General features: G+C 34.2%; 1 protein-coding gene across 1 annotated transcript; it reads left to right on the top strand.

Moving 5' to 3' along the window:
- The first annotated feature begins 7,821 nt into the window (after positions 1-7,821).
- LOC140862889 (heat shock cognate 70 kDa protein 2-like) lies at positions 7,822-9,948 on the top strand. The gene is made up of 3 exons (XM_073265922.1): positions 7,822-8,035; positions 8,132-8,269; positions 8,375-9,948. The coding sequence occupies exons 1-3, from the start codon at positions 7,822-7,824 to the stop codon at positions 9,946-9,948; spliced, it is 1,926 nt and encodes a 641-aa protein (XP_073122023.1).
- The last annotated feature ends 5,735 nt before the right edge of the window (positions 9,949-15,683 follow it).

Genomic DNA, 15,683 nt, shown 5'->3' with positions numbered 1-15,683 from the left:
GTGTGTAACTATCAGGGGATGGCCGAGGATTGAAATTCATGGGTAAGTAACATGTGGTCGAGATGATGTAGATCATCGGAGATGCGATGATTGCCATTGCGGCGTATGCGTATGGATTCGCAGACCAATGGTTCAAGGAAGGATTTGTGACATGATTTTTAGGTGATGAGAAGTACATCATTGCACAGTATTGAGTATACTGATAAACATGAAGTAAGATTTTCACCAGACTTGGTGGTCTGAGTTCCTAGTATTGCTTAGAAGCTTTTCTTTGCTCCAGGGGAGCATGGGGAGGATGAACCAGTCTGGGAATCATGATAAGAAGTTATGTTAAAGTATAGCTTTGTGTCAACTGAATTCTCTTGGGAGAGATTCATGCGTTGTTATATATCAGGACGGTGTCGGGATGGGTATTCTACACCGAGAACTTTTGGAACCATCAGATGGTTATACTTAGTTTGGTGATTTGACGAATGTCGTAAGCCAGTCCGTTTATGACTTGGTCTTTGTCAGTCTAAGATTTTTCCTTGGGACGATGATCTCGATCAAGCGAGTGTTTGTATCTTTTGCGATCAGTGAGATCGTGGTTAGGACAGAAAATGTATCAGTGATGTGATATATTAGTGCCAAGGAGATTTGACTAATAGCGCAGAGACTTTCAGAACCTAGCCATGGGGTTTGAAAATGCAGAAAGTTGTTCAAGAGGTTGAAGCTTGCAGGGAATTCGATAAGAGTCTGAGTGTGTCGGAAGATATTTTGAACAGCCACTCGAGCAAGGGTCTTTAGTACGTTCTCGAGGTTCTATCCTAGATTTCGAGGACAAAATCTTTTAAGAGGGGAGAATGTAGTAACCCGCATCCGAAATTAATGATTAAATGAATAATTAATCAAGTGATCATATTTAGATTAAGTAAAACATGATTAAGAAAATTTCAAATGGATTAACGGACTTCAGAAATGGACCCAGAATGATCGGAAATGACCCGAAGGGTGACCAAGAACGGAAGCAAAGTTCGTAGATCGGACGCAATGTTTTGGTCAGCTGATGTCATCCATGACGTCAACAAGATGACATCATTGCTTACGAACATGATGGGACATCGGACGCAATGATCTCGAATGGACGCAACGAACTGGAGAACGGACGCAACGATCTCCGTCTATAAATAGAGGTGCCGAGGCCTCATTTCAACTCGCTCATCTCCTCTCTTCTCTCTCGTTTCTAGCCTTTCTAGTTTGATCTAGGGAGTTCTAGGCATCCTATTGGGAATCCGGAAGTAGCAAAGCGATCCTAGCGTCATAGCGGAGCTGTGCCTAAGTTTTGAGGCAGTCTCCATCAGCGGGCTGACGGTGGATACAGGTATAGCTATGATCTCCTTAAATTATTTAGGAGTATCAATTAGCTTAGTTAAGACTTTTAGAGCTTAAATAATTATGCATGTGTATTTGCATTGTAGAGCGGATGATAGGCTTGAGAACCTAGAGTGGGACTGTTATGACTGCCTATAATAAGGTACGTAAGTACTGACTGAGATTGCCAGCGGGTATGCATGCTTATGTGTTGCATTTATGTGCTATGTTTTGCATAGATTATTATGTGTCATGTTCACATCATATTGAGTCTGTACATCTTTTAAGATGAGCTATGCAGGGCTACTCAGCCCTGTTTGGACGGTCGATGTCGAGCGCCTCGCGACCGATGGGTTGGCCGGCACTGGCATTTGTAGGACTCGGTCCACGTCCGGTGGGAATGAGCAGTGTATGCAGGGTTTGACTCCCGGGTTGTACCACTCATGTCCTAGGTGCCATTCTGAGCAGTTGTATACAGTTATCCCAGATATGGATACCTTGTCATTTTCATGCATCATGTTTGTATGTTTACCCGTGTTTATGTATTGGGCTTAGAGCTCACGTCCAGTATTTTCTGTGTGTCTGGACACCCTATTCGACGGGGCAGGTGTAGGTGCAGGGTTGAGCCCCATGAGCTTGGAGAGGTAAGTGACCTTTGGAGACAGCAAGATGTTGGAACACGGTCATTCTCCGGATCGAAAAAAAAGTGATACCCGGTGCAGCGGAAGTTTTAAAATTTGTATGGAACGATTCCATATGGGTATCAAATTCCTACGATTAAAATTGATAATATAAAATTTAAACAATGTAAATTTTACCTTAAAATCTCGAAGCGAGATTATGAACACTAACATATTAAACTGCTCTTGTTGTATATCCCAGGAACTGATGAACAAACGTTTCTTCAATCAGGTCAACGAACAGAAATTTAATCCCTCTGACAGACTGCACTAGAAAGTCTATCAGAAGTTTCTACGAAGAGAAATAACAGATTTGATCTGTTAAATCAGACTGCAAATTCGAAATTCATAGGCTGGAATTTTCGAACAGAGAGAGGAGAGGGGGCGGCCACATCTAGAGAGAACAACTAGGGTTTTCGAAAATTTTGTGACCTATGTTGTGTAATTTCTGTACTGCAATAACTTATTTATAATGTGGGCTGCTAACAGCTTAGGGCCCATTAGTCATAAGTTCAAGCCTGACAAGCAAAGCCCGCATGTTCAGAAATTAATATAAAATTCATCGTGACTCAGATTGATAAACCAATTTCACCAATGTGCACAAAAACCATTTCTGCATCTTTTAAAGTCAAGATAAATTTTCTGAATCCGAATTCAGTGGTTTCCAAAAATGTCCATCACTATGTCATTTTAGAAAATCTTACTCCTTCTTCTTTTAAATAAGAAGTCCCACTTCTTTATTCACTAAATTTAACTCTTTAAATTTAATTATCTCAACGGGGATTAGAAATCCATTACTTGTGTGACCCTCAATGGTTCAGGGATACAGCTAGCCGTGGGCTCACAATTCCTTGTGACTCGGAACAACAATTTCCGACTTGCCCATCGAATCATGGTAAGAGCACCTAGCAACATCGCCCCATGATTCCCTAGGTATCACTGATAGTGCCTGCAAGAACCAATAGATTTTGGTTAGCGTACAGTACGGTCCCTTCATTCATATATCCCGATCGAATCAACAACCATTGGTAAATCGAGAGTCGTTCGAGATTCGATAACTATGCAATACATCTTGAAGATCAAATAATGACATCGCATGTGCTACTAGGAAACCAAGTAACCTAAAACACATCATGTACTCTGGCCAGAGATTCGTCACACTAATATCTCCTCAGATTGCATAGGATATCCACACTCGCAAGTATGTGGTGAATCCTTGACAACAAAGCATCGACTCCTATATGTGTCGTAACTGTACCTAATCCCGACACCTGATGACCCCAATAGAGTCGGTAAATGAGTCAAAGTAAAGCACTAGCATATAGAGTCTCAATGATGTTTCAAGTAGTAAGGACTAATGGTGTACAACCAAAACCGCGGACTTTATCCACTCGATAAGTGATAACCACTTGGAAAGTCCGGATAGGGTAGTTCAATCATTCATCATATGAATATCCATTTGCATGCTTTGAACATCTCTATGTTCCATACCAATGAAACGTGGTACTCGACATCGCAAATGCTAGTATCAATCTCGAACGATCCTTATCCTTATTAACGGACGGCTCAATTGACTAGGAACTATTTAGAATATACAGTGATTTTAAGATGTGTTTCATGATAGCCATCCCCATGTGCTACCACATCTTACATACACTATAGTATATTCAAGGTCTTCATCTAAACATCTTATAGTATGTCACAACATAATAACATGATAAAAGATAAAGTAAATGTCATTATAAAAGTGTAAATTATATTAAACAAAAGATTGTTTATACAGAGTCATAAAAGCCCTTAGCCACAAGTTGGCTCACCGGGCACCCACTCTTTCACAAGATTAGCTGTAGGTTTTTACCCTTATGATTATTTGTAATTTGATGGGTTGTATATTGGTTATTTAACCGGTTGTATTCTGCCGGTCAGATTTATTTAAGTCTTTCGCAGTAATTTATTATAAATGCATGCTTAATTATGCTCTAACTCTGATTAGGTAGTGGATCCGAGTTGGGTCGCTACATCTCCATCATCTAGAATGTCTGAATCATCAGCCATTAGGCATTTGACAACATCATCTTCACTTTCACTTGATGACGATTCTGAGTCTGATAAATTAGAGTCTGACTCAGCCCTCTTGTTGTTGCTTTCATCTACTAACAGGGTCTTTTGTTCCTTCTTTATTCTGAATCTTTTTCTTTCTTCCCTGGAGATCTTCTTGTGTGATGTTTTTTTATCATCCTTCTTTGGTTTAGTACAGTCATCTATGAAATGTCCTTCCTTTCCACATTTTTAGCAAGCTCGATTATCATCGACTGGTTCTTTTATTTTGAAACTTGATCTATTTGTTCTTTGGAAATTCTTGTGATTCTTTCTCATGAATCATCCAAAATTTTTAACAAATAGTGACATTGCATCACTACTTATTTGTTTTGTGGTTTTGTTTGCTGGGATTTCATCTGCTGCAGTGAGAGCCTTGGAAACTTGTGATGTTAATGTCTCTTCTTTAGTTTGAACTCCCAGCTCCAATTCATATGCTTTGATATCTGCAAATAAATCATGTAATTCGATCTTATTGAGATCTTTGGATTCTCTCATAGCTACTAGTTTCACATCTCATTCACGTGGTAGAGCTCTCATGACTTTTAGAGCTACTTCTCTGTTGCTTTAATTTTTCCCAAGTGCATTTAGCTCGATCATAATGCTGCTGAATCTTTCATCGAATTCATTCATTGTTCCTCTTGGTTTTATCTCTATGTTATCGAACTTTTTAATGGCCACGATAAGATTGTTTTCCTATGTTTGATCATTTCTTTCACACAGATGTGTGAGATTTTCCCATATTTCTTTGGCCGTAGTGCAGCTCTTGATTTTGCGAAACATGTTTTGTCCAGAGTTTTATATAAGATATCTCTAGCAACATTATCCAGTTTGGCTTTTTTCTTATCTTTAAAAGTCCATTCAACTCGAGGCTTTTCTATCATTTGTGGAGCACCAGCAGAGATGGCAGTGACAGTGTTGGTTTTCATAATCTTCATGGGTCCATCTGTAACCACGAACCACATATCATCATCCTATGCTGATAAGTGTGCCTGCATACGAATTTTTCAATCGTCATAATCTTCTTTTGAGAACATAAGAATTTTAATAAAAGATGTCATAGATTAGAAATGGTTCACGTGATAAGCAAGAACCTCTCTGATACCACTTGTTGGGATCGAAAAATATGTAGAGGGGGGTGAATACACTATTTTAAAAATTAAAGTTACTTCGATCTAATTTGTGAAAACCAGACATAAGATTTATTTGCTTAAAAACTTTGTTCTGCTCAAAAGATCTGATAAGATCAGGCGGAAGAATCTTCCTCACAGAATTGAACTTTGAAAAGCTAAGGCAGATCAAAATAACGTAAGTGCAGTAAGTAAAAGAGACAGAGGATTTTTTATGGATGTTCGGAGCTTAATTTGCTACGTCACCCCTTCTTTTGTTTTCAGAAGGATTTCACTAGAAGAATTTGATTTATAAAACTTTTTGTACAAATCCGATCCTATCAACCTTTTGAGAGGAACTCCTAGCAACACTTCTCTCAAAGCAGATCAAACACTCTGCTTGAGTTACAAGATGAAGTCACAAAATGTGCTTCAGGAACTTTGATATGGAAAGCTATAGATGGCTTTGATCTGGATCGTTCTTGATGTGAAGTATATCTCTTTGAGCTCGATCGATCTTGATATATTATCTAACTCGGAGCATCGAAACTTCAATCTAGTGATGTAAGTTTCTGAGTTAGAATACAGAGTGAAGGATTTTTGGCTTTTCGAATGAATTGGAAAGCAAATTTTGAATTCGTGGTTTCTCGTATTGTTCACTCCTTAGTTTGAATCTTGAATCACCACGTATTTATAGCTTTCAAAACTATCCAGTGAGCCGCCAACATCTTCTGAAAATGAGCCGCCAACATATCTCATAAATTTACTCACAAATCTTGACTTTAAGAAAAGCTAGTCAATGTTCAAAATTTCATTTAATGAGTTTGTCTTCTAGCTCAACAACTTCGGCAACTGATGCTTCCAACCGTTTGTTTGATCTGATCTGGATTGAAGACTTTTACACTTGTTCTGGGTGAAGTGTAAATATTTGATCTTGATTGAATATGATTTGAACTCGATCTGGCATAAGATATAAGGTTTTGATTGATCTGGCTTGTTCTTCTAGAGGATGGTCATTTGATCTGTTGAAGTAAAATAGTTGCGAAGGAACATAGATCAAATGTTTGATTTATCCGAAATAATCCAATTTCGCTGAAAACTTGATTTGGACAATTGTTTAGTTCGATCTGTATGGATCCATTTGTTTTGATTGATCTGAACTTCAATTTTCGTTTGTCCTTAAAATCTTATTTATTTTAGCACTTGGTTTTGTTTGATCTGTTATCACCAAAACTTATAATTTAGTCACCAACAAGTACTTTAACACTTTAAGTAATTCTTATAGAAGACAACACAATGATAATATATGTAGGACCGAACGCTTTTCGCTTTACCAAAAGTTATAGCTGGTGGTAATGGTTCAACTCAAATCTTTTAACTGTACAGCAGCTCAAACGTCATGGATTGCTCTATCAAACAGGAACAATTATTGCACCTCAACAATATATAATAAGTTTTAAATTAAAGTACTTTAAGTTATTATTATAATTTTTTACTTCAAATTTATTTTAATTGTTATATTTTTATGTTAATTAAATTAATCATATTATAATAAAATAAATAATTACAAAATTATTATTATTATATATAAAATAATAGTTTGAAAAATTCAAATAAAAGATAAAGTAATAAAATATATGACAAAAATGGCAACATAAAAATTTTAGTTATTACGTTATTTGTTAATTATAAACACTAATTTCATATATTATTATATCTAAATATTAATTATTACAATTATATCATATGTTTTGATTTTTCATTGTTTTTTATCATTTAATATTGAGTCAATATTTTAGAATATTCATTTTCAATTCTTTATAATTATGTTTATATATCATTTTGTACCCAAGGTGTTAAATGTTTTTACAAGATATTTGATTTTTTGGTTTATGATATATTATGTTTCAAGTTATATATAGACTCTTAAGTCAATATATTTTATTTAAATTAGATAATGAAGTGAATGCATATTGAAATATGTGGCATGATTTATAATATATATATATATATATATATATATATATATATATATATATAAACACTTGTCACTATATATTTCATTATTAGTATCATCTTTAATTCAATTATATAACTAATTGGTTTAAAATAAAAGTCATCTTACGTTCGAAGCATGTGTATTTGACTAATTCATCATAAAAAAAAATGAATTTTAAATTCGTCCAATAAAATAGTGATTTAGAATCCATTTTATTTCAGCTAATTAATATGTAAATAATTAAGTTATTAATTAAAGATTTTTATATGTTTAACACTAAAATTATACTTGAAATTTGAAATACTTTCAATTTATTCAAATATCTAAAAAAAATTATAAAAAAAAATTGAGAATTTTCTCAATTGAAAAACAGTTGGGCGACGGTTAAACGGAAAGAAAATCAGACTGCAGAACAAAGAGGTGTTTTCTAGGCTCTTCAACTCTACACTTCATATATATTCCACTCTCTTCTCCGATCCCAGCATGAAAAAATTTAGATTCAGATACAGCATTCTGTGAAGCGAGCACTCAAAAATTATCTGGGTTTTTGAGTGAGTTTGTGATTTCTTGATTGTTGGCGTTGATAATGGCTGGAAAGAGCGAAGGGCCTGCTATTGGGATTGATTTGGGAAGTACATACTCATGTGTCGGCGTGTGGCAGAATGATCGTGTTAAGATTATTGCTAACGATCAGGGCAATCGTACTACGCCGTCGTATGCGGCGTTCACCGACACTGAGCGTCTCATCGGCGACGCGGCGAAGAACCAGGTGGCCATGAACCCCGTCAACACTGTTTTTGGTGAGTTTCGTTTATCCTATTTGGTTTTCCTTGCATATTTGTTCGTATTTTTTTTGTTGCAGAGCTTATTGCTCTGTTCTGTTTTCGTTTTCAAAGCATTTTCTTGCTTGGGTTACGAAATTGTTGCGATTTATGTTGCATCATTATTGGCAATTTTGTTCTGTGTTCGTTTCTTTGGGGGATTAAGTTTGAAATTCTTGATTGATTCAACCATCAGAGTTTTCACCAAGTTGGGTTACTTAATTCTTGGTTTATATGTTGTGTAGATGCTAAGCGGTTGATCGGGAGAAGATACAGCGATCCATTGTTGAAAAGTGACATCCTACTCTGGCCATTCAGGGTTATTGCGGGACAAGCCCATGATTGTGGTCTTATACAAGGGCGAAGAGAAACAATTCTGTGCAGAGGAGATTTTATCCATGGTTCTTGTTAAGATGAAAGAAATAGCAGCTGCTTTTCTTGGAACGACGGTCAAGAATGCCGTTGTTACGGTGCCTGCTTACTTCAATGACTCTCAGCGTCAGGCCACTAAGGACGCTGGATCCATTTCCGGGCTCAATGTGATGCGTATCATTAATGAGCCGACTGCTGCGGCCATTGCATATGGACTGGATAAGAAAGCGGGCACTTCCAGTGAGAAGAATGTGCTCATTTTCAACCTGGGAGGGGGAACTTTCGACGTGTCTCTGATTACTATTGAGGAGGGTATATTTGAAGTGAAGGCGACTGCTGGTGATACTCACCTTGGGGGAGAGGATTTCGATAACAGGATGGTGAACCATTTTGTTCAGGAGTTGAGGAAGAATAAGAAGGATATTAGTGGGAACCCACTAGCTTTGAGGAGTTTAAGAAGTGCCTGTGAGAGGGCAAAGAGAACTTTGTCGTCCACTGCGCAGACGACTATCGAGATTGATTCTCTGTTTGAGGGTATTGATTTCTATATGACTATTACTCGAGCACGATTTGAGGAGCTAAATATGGATCTTTTCAGGAAGTGTATGGAGCCGGATGAGAAGTGTTTGAGGGATGGTAACATGGATAAGAGCAGTGTTCATGATGTCGTGCTTGTTGGTGGCTCGACTAGGATTCCTAAAGTTCAGCAATTGTTGCAGGACTTCTTTAATGGCAAAGAGCTTTGCAAGAGCATCAATCCCGACGAAGCTGTTGCATATGGTGCTGCCGTACAAGCAGCGATCTTGAGTGGTGAAGGCAATGAAAAGGTTCAGGATTTGCTTCTTTTGGATGTTACTCCTCTGTCCCTTGGATTGGAGACTGCTGGAGGAGTCATGACTGTTTTGATTCCAAGAAACACAACCATTCCCACCAAGAAAGAACAAGTATTTTCCACGTATTTGGACAATGATTATGGGATACTGATTCAGGTTTACGAAGGTGAGAAAACCAGAGCAAAGGACAACAATTTACTGGGGAGATTTGAGTTCACTGGCATCCCACCAGCACCCAGGGGCGTTCCCCAGATTACTGTCTGCTTCGACATTGACGCAAAAGGCATCTTAAAGGTCTCCGCGGAGGATAAGACAACCGGACAGAAAAACAAGATCACGATCACAAACGTTAAGGGAAGGCTGTCTAAAGAAGAAATTGAAAAGATGGTGCAAGAAGCAGAGAAGTACAAGGCAGAAGACGAGGAGCAGAAGAAGAAAGTGAATGCGGAAAAAAATGGTTTGGAGAATTATGCTTACAACATGAGAAACACGATAAAGGATGAAAAGATAGCCTCCAAGCTCGCAGCATCCGACAAGAAGCAAATCGAGGAAGCAGTGGAGTCTGCAATCCAATGGTTGGATGAAAACCAGCTTGCGGAAGTGGACAAGCTGAAGGAACTGGAGAACCTCTGCAACCCTATCATTGCCAGAATGTACGCGGAGGAGAATAATGACCCTGCAAGTTGATTGAGTATGAGAATTGTCTGTGGATTATGATTACAAGTTTTAGTATCCCTCAAGTGATAATGGTGTATGATGGAAACCTTTGTCTTTGTAAATTTGGTTTTTGATGCGTAATACAATGTAGTCATGTAGTCTTTTTTTCTGGAACTATGCAAGATTTTGGTTCCATTTGTGATAGCAGATCAAGTCTTTTTTGACAAAAATTTAAATTAGGGAATTTCTTGTATTCTATTCTAATCGATAAAATATCAAATAATCTATAATCAAGAAACTATGTAATAGTATCACCCCCTTATTGTCAACACACATGGATTTTTTTGAGATGAAGTGCTATATAATATCCGGACGCACATTTTGAATGTAAAATTGGAAGTATTTACAATATAATAATGTTTCCATCAATTTTTTTGTTTGTTTGTTTATGAATTATAAAATGTTTATCAAATAATGAACATCTGGCATATGTCTAACTTGAGTTGACCAGGATAACCAAACGGTGCCTTAAAGATTAGTTTTCTCTTCAGTTAGACCAGGTTAGCAGACACTCGATCGGCCGTACCGCATCTGCCTAACTAGATTCACTAAATACAAAAGCAGAATCAAAATCCTTTTCTATTATATGATTATTAGCTACTAAATTTCAGAATCTTTCTTGTCTGATTCACTGACATTTGGGAACGGACAACAATACTAAACCTCGTTAAATCCGCATGCAGATGCTTAAACACAATAATTACTGTCCACGTACTCGATCATTTTCTTGAACATTAATAATGGCAGAGGAGGAGCATTCCAGTGCTCTTCTACTAAAGTTGATCATATGTCTGGTCGCCGCGGCCTCCGCAGCCGTCGTGGTCACCATCTACCACTGCCTCACGGCGGGTTACACGTTGCGGGGCAGCCACATGCCACGGCCCACTAGCCTCGACAACTCGATGGCAGAGCTGGTGCCCCCGCACAGATTTCGCAAGGGTGTGGACAATGGGACATGCGCCATTTGCTTGTGTGAGTTCGAAGAAGGCGAGGAGCTGCGCACGCTGCCCGAGTGCGTGCATTCGTTCCACGCGCCATGCATCGACATGTGGCTGTATTCGCACGCGAATTGCCCCATCTGTCGGACCGGTGTTGGGAACTATGCTCACTTCGATTCTCCTATGCTTGTGCAGTTGCTTGACTCTAATTCACACCAATCTGCGGTAATATTACAAGTTCACAATGTACTATGATTTTATTTTTTTATGAACATAGAATAGAACTCCCAGTCGTTAGCAATTGATGTTTATAACTTAGTACCTCTGGCCATGTACTGAGATATTTTGCATGGCCATGTGTACATTACGATGCGATTGGTACATGAAATATTCACGTGATATTATTATGGACCAGTACAGCTATTGAGACATATATGTATTTTTTTTTTTTTTGAATAAAACATGTAAATTAGCATTTATAACCAAGTCAATTACAATAACAGTAGAAATGAAAGAAGACGAGGTATGACTCGAGCTATTACTAAAACACAATTTTTTTTTCCTTTTTTAAAAAAAGTGATCTAATTAATACCCTTCATTCATTATTACATTATGTATCAGAAATAAAACGATAGAATTTTGTGCTTGGTATGAGCTTATTGTGTAGTTATGAAATCACGGAAGCGAGCGGATTATTGTGTAGTTATGAAATCACAGAAGCGAGCGGATGACGTATAGCTTATTTGATAATTAATAATGTCTCAAATTTTAGGATGAGGTCTTGAATTCGAGATTTAATTATAACAAATTTCCCTATTAATGTATAATAAAAAGAAATGAGAAGAAGAAGAAATGAAGTAGATTTGGGTTGTGAAATAAATGGAGGGCCAAAATGAATTTTAACCTTTTAAACTCTTTGTGGTTTGGATTTTGTTCCTACTATGAACAGGCAAAGGGAAGGAAGAATGAATTGACAGATTAATGTGTACTAATTTTTCCAAGAAGTCATATGTACACGTGATTATATCTTTGAAGACAAAGAATCAATGGCTAAACCAATCATTATTTGGATTCATCCCTTGTTAGCATAATGGTAATACCTTCACACTACTATATACTTAAGGATCCAATTTTTAACGTGGTTATGTGTCTTCCATAATCTTAAAGTCATTCTCGGTGGTAAATGACAAATTTAGGGAAAAATACATTTTAGTCCTCATACTTTCATATCAAAACATTTTTGGTCCTTAAACATTTCAACACAACACTTTTAGTCCTTAAACTTTAAAAATTGTAACAAAATTAGTCCTTGTCATTTATTTTATAGTTAAATATATTTGTGAGGACTTATTTATGATATTATTAAATTTTAGGGACTAAAAATGAATAAAATTAATAATAAAATATTGTGAAAAGATAAAATATAAAAATAGTAAATGAAATTCTATTTTTTAAGAAATATTGTATTTTTAATATTTATATTCAAATTGAAAAAAAAATTAAAAACTAAAATTAAAATTAGAGTTTCAAGATTAGTTTTTATACCATATGTATTTTTTTATTTTTTGTAATTTATTATTAATGTTTAATATTTATGAACATATATAATTATATATATTACATGTTTATATTTGATATTTTAAGAAAATTTATCTAGTTCGTATCTTATTATTAAATAAAAGTAAATAATTAATCATATTTAATATCAAATTATTTATTTAGTATGAAAGATATTGAATAAGTTTTATTTTAAAAAATTATTAGAAAACACATTAAAAATTGTTCTTATTAAAATATTTATAGGATATTTTAATTTTAAAATTATATTTGATGATTTTTATGCAAAAAATCCATATTCTAAAGTAGATATTTTTTGTTAAAATAAAAAAACCATAATAAATTTTATTTACATATAATTAAATTATTTTAAAAAAATATGTTACTAAAAAATGTTTATGTTGTAGATATGTGATTATTTATGATCTTTATTTTTCTTGTTTATTTTATTTAGGTCTCTATAATTTAAAAATATAATAAATTATTTCCAAAAATATATTTAATCATAATAAAAACTATAAGGACTAATTTTGTTGCAATTTGTAAAGTTTAAGGACTAAAAGTGTTACTTTGAAATGTTTAAGGACCAAAAACGTTTTGATGTGAAAGTATAAGGACTAAAACTGTATTTTTCCCACAAATTTACAAAGAAAAAAATGCACCGTTTGGTTTGAGTGATAGGATAAGCAATCCATGGATAAGTAATATAATGTAAATTAAAAATAAATAAGAAAAATTAGTTAATACATTATTTGATTTGATGGATAGATTATAATTTATTTGATTTAATTGATGCCAAATTATTAATTAATAAATAGATAAATAATATGACGAAAATAAGACGCAATTAATTGGGATAAGTTATACATAGATTAATAATACATCAAACCAAACAATGCGGGGAAAATCCCGGTTCAGTCCTAAATATTTGAACACATTCCCGATTCAGTCCTAAATATTTGAACGTTCCCGGTTTGGTCCCAAATGTTTTCCAAAAATTCTCGGTTCAGTCCTAAATGTTTTTATGTTTCCGGTTTGGTCCCAAATGTTTAAAAAAGTTTCCAATTCAGTCCTAAATGTTTTACGTTCCAGATTTCGTCCTAAATATTTTTCAAAATTTTTTGGTTTGGTCCTTCCATCTACAAACAAAGCGTGATAAAAAAAACTTACAAACAAAAGAAAAATTTAAATATAATAATAATAATAATAATAATAATAATAATAATAATAATAATAATAATAATAATAATAATAATAATAATAATAAATGAACAATAATTTCTTCCAAATGAAAATATAATATAAATTATGCAAAATAAAATTATAGAATAAAAAATAATTGAACCATGCAATCTTATAGTTAAAAACATTATCAATCACAAACAAATAAACAAATGTTTTAGCAAATAACTAGTATTACTTATTTCACAAAATATTTGAAATTTTCAAAAAAAAATTCAAGAGAAAAATACTTGTGGTTAACAATTGAGAAAATATAATGAATTATTTGACCACCGTTAAAGTAGTGATATGAAATTAAGTTTTATTTAATAGTAAATTTTTCTCAAATACTAATTATTTAAATTATAAAAAGAGTTTTAAAAAGATATATATCTTTTTTCAACCTCCAATTTTTTCTTAAATGTGCAAGCATCATGAATGAGAATATAACAAAATTAATAGAAATGTGAAATAACATCATTAAATTTTAATTCCTCAAGTTTTGTTTATTTTATTTAAGTTTTTATTTTGTAGCATCATGAATTTAATATTTTCATTTTGAACATTGTGTAAAATTGATTTAAATTTGGATAAAAACTCTAATAAATTTGTGTTTTATTTACAACTTGTTTAATGTTAAATATATAATAAATAATATAAAACTCAATCATAAATGATATAACACTACGCGGTGTTAGTTTTAACACACGAGTAGATGGAAGGATCAAACCGAGAAATTTTGAGAAATATTTGGCACAAAATCGGTAATGTAAAAATATTTAGGACTGAACAGGGAACTTTTAGGAAACATTTAGGACCAAACTGGGAATGTATAAACATTTAGGACTGAACCGAGAACTTTTAGGAAATATTTAGGACCAAACCGGGAACGTCCAAATATTTAGGACTGAACCGGAAATGTGTCCAAACATTTAGGACTGAACCGGGATTTTGCCCCAAACAATGCATATACGTGATGACTATGGATATGTTGACTTTATCTATATATGTTACACCGAGAGTGTGGTCTCGGTGTAATTTTAGACAAGTTTATATGAACATCTTGTACAAAAACAAACAATATAGGGTTTATCATTATTTTTTTAAAATCAGATATTTATATGAACAAGTTATTATTCTCATTGTAGCATAGATAAAGCCTAAATATATCTAGGATGTCATACTCATGTTGACAAGAACTTAGACAAGATTTTCTTGTGGATAAAATATGATAATTTTCAATTCCGTAAAAACTTTTAGATACAAATAAATTTTTTTTAAAGATATCATTGTATCAATTTTAGAATTTTTAGTCGGACAAAAAGTTCCGATCGCTCGTGGTGATGACTCCCCTCTCCTAAAGTAATAATCTAATATCTATATTTGATTCCTAAAATGTATTAATGATTCTTCCTTTCGTTAATAAAATTTCGCACACACTCACACACATTAATGATTCTTCCTTATATTATCAAAAATTGGTTTCAAACATAAATATATATATATATATATGTATAGGTGTAAATAAAGAGGCATGTAAAAAGAGAACATGTTCATTGAAACTTGCCTTTCCTTTCCAACTAATCCCATGTGATGCGACTTTTCAAACCATAAGTAGACAAATGCCATCGGCCCCCTCATTTCTGATTTCAATGCCTGTAACTATTTTATGACCCATTATTAAACTATTCTCGGTTTAATATACTTTTAACCAATTTACACTGGGGAGACTTGGGAATAAATCTCTATTTACAAACCAAACTTATGGATCAATTCCTAAGTCAGAGATTTTTTATTTGAACTACCTGACACAAACAAAAAATTGTTTTGCACTCCCTAATCTAATATTATATTCATTTACCTGTCATTTTGATTCCAATATTTCATTTTATTTATTTATTTTATATGCTTCCTACCTCAATCCTACCGACAATTCTCTTCCTTCCTCTGTCCTTGTGGATTTAGCTGGATTCTCAGTGGGTAGGAGGA

This window comes from Henckelia pumila, chromosome 4 (genome assembly GCF_033568475.1).
Source record: "Henckelia pumila isolate YLH828 chromosome 4, ASM3356847v2, whole genome shotgun sequence".
Lineage (NCBI taxonomy): Eukaryota > Viridiplantae > Streptophyta > Magnoliopsida > Lamiales > Gesneriaceae > Henckelia > Henckelia pumila.
This window is presented reverse-complemented; position numbering and strand designations above follow the sequence as displayed.

Bases quoted from the DNA above. Each gene is read 5' to 3' on its own strand.
- LOC140862889 (XM_073265922.1), top strand. From the start codon at position 7,822: ATGGCTGGAAAGAGCGAAGGGCCTGCTATTGGGATTGATTTGGGAAGT. The intron at 8,036-8,131 runs GTGAGTTTCGTT...TCGTTTTCAAAG, and splicing joins CCCCGTCAACACTGTTTTTG to CATTTTCTTGCTTGGGTTAC. The intron at 8,270-8,374 runs GTTACTTAATTC...CTGGCCATTCAG, and splicing joins CAGAGTTTTCACCAAGTTGG to GGTTATTGCGGGACAAGCCC.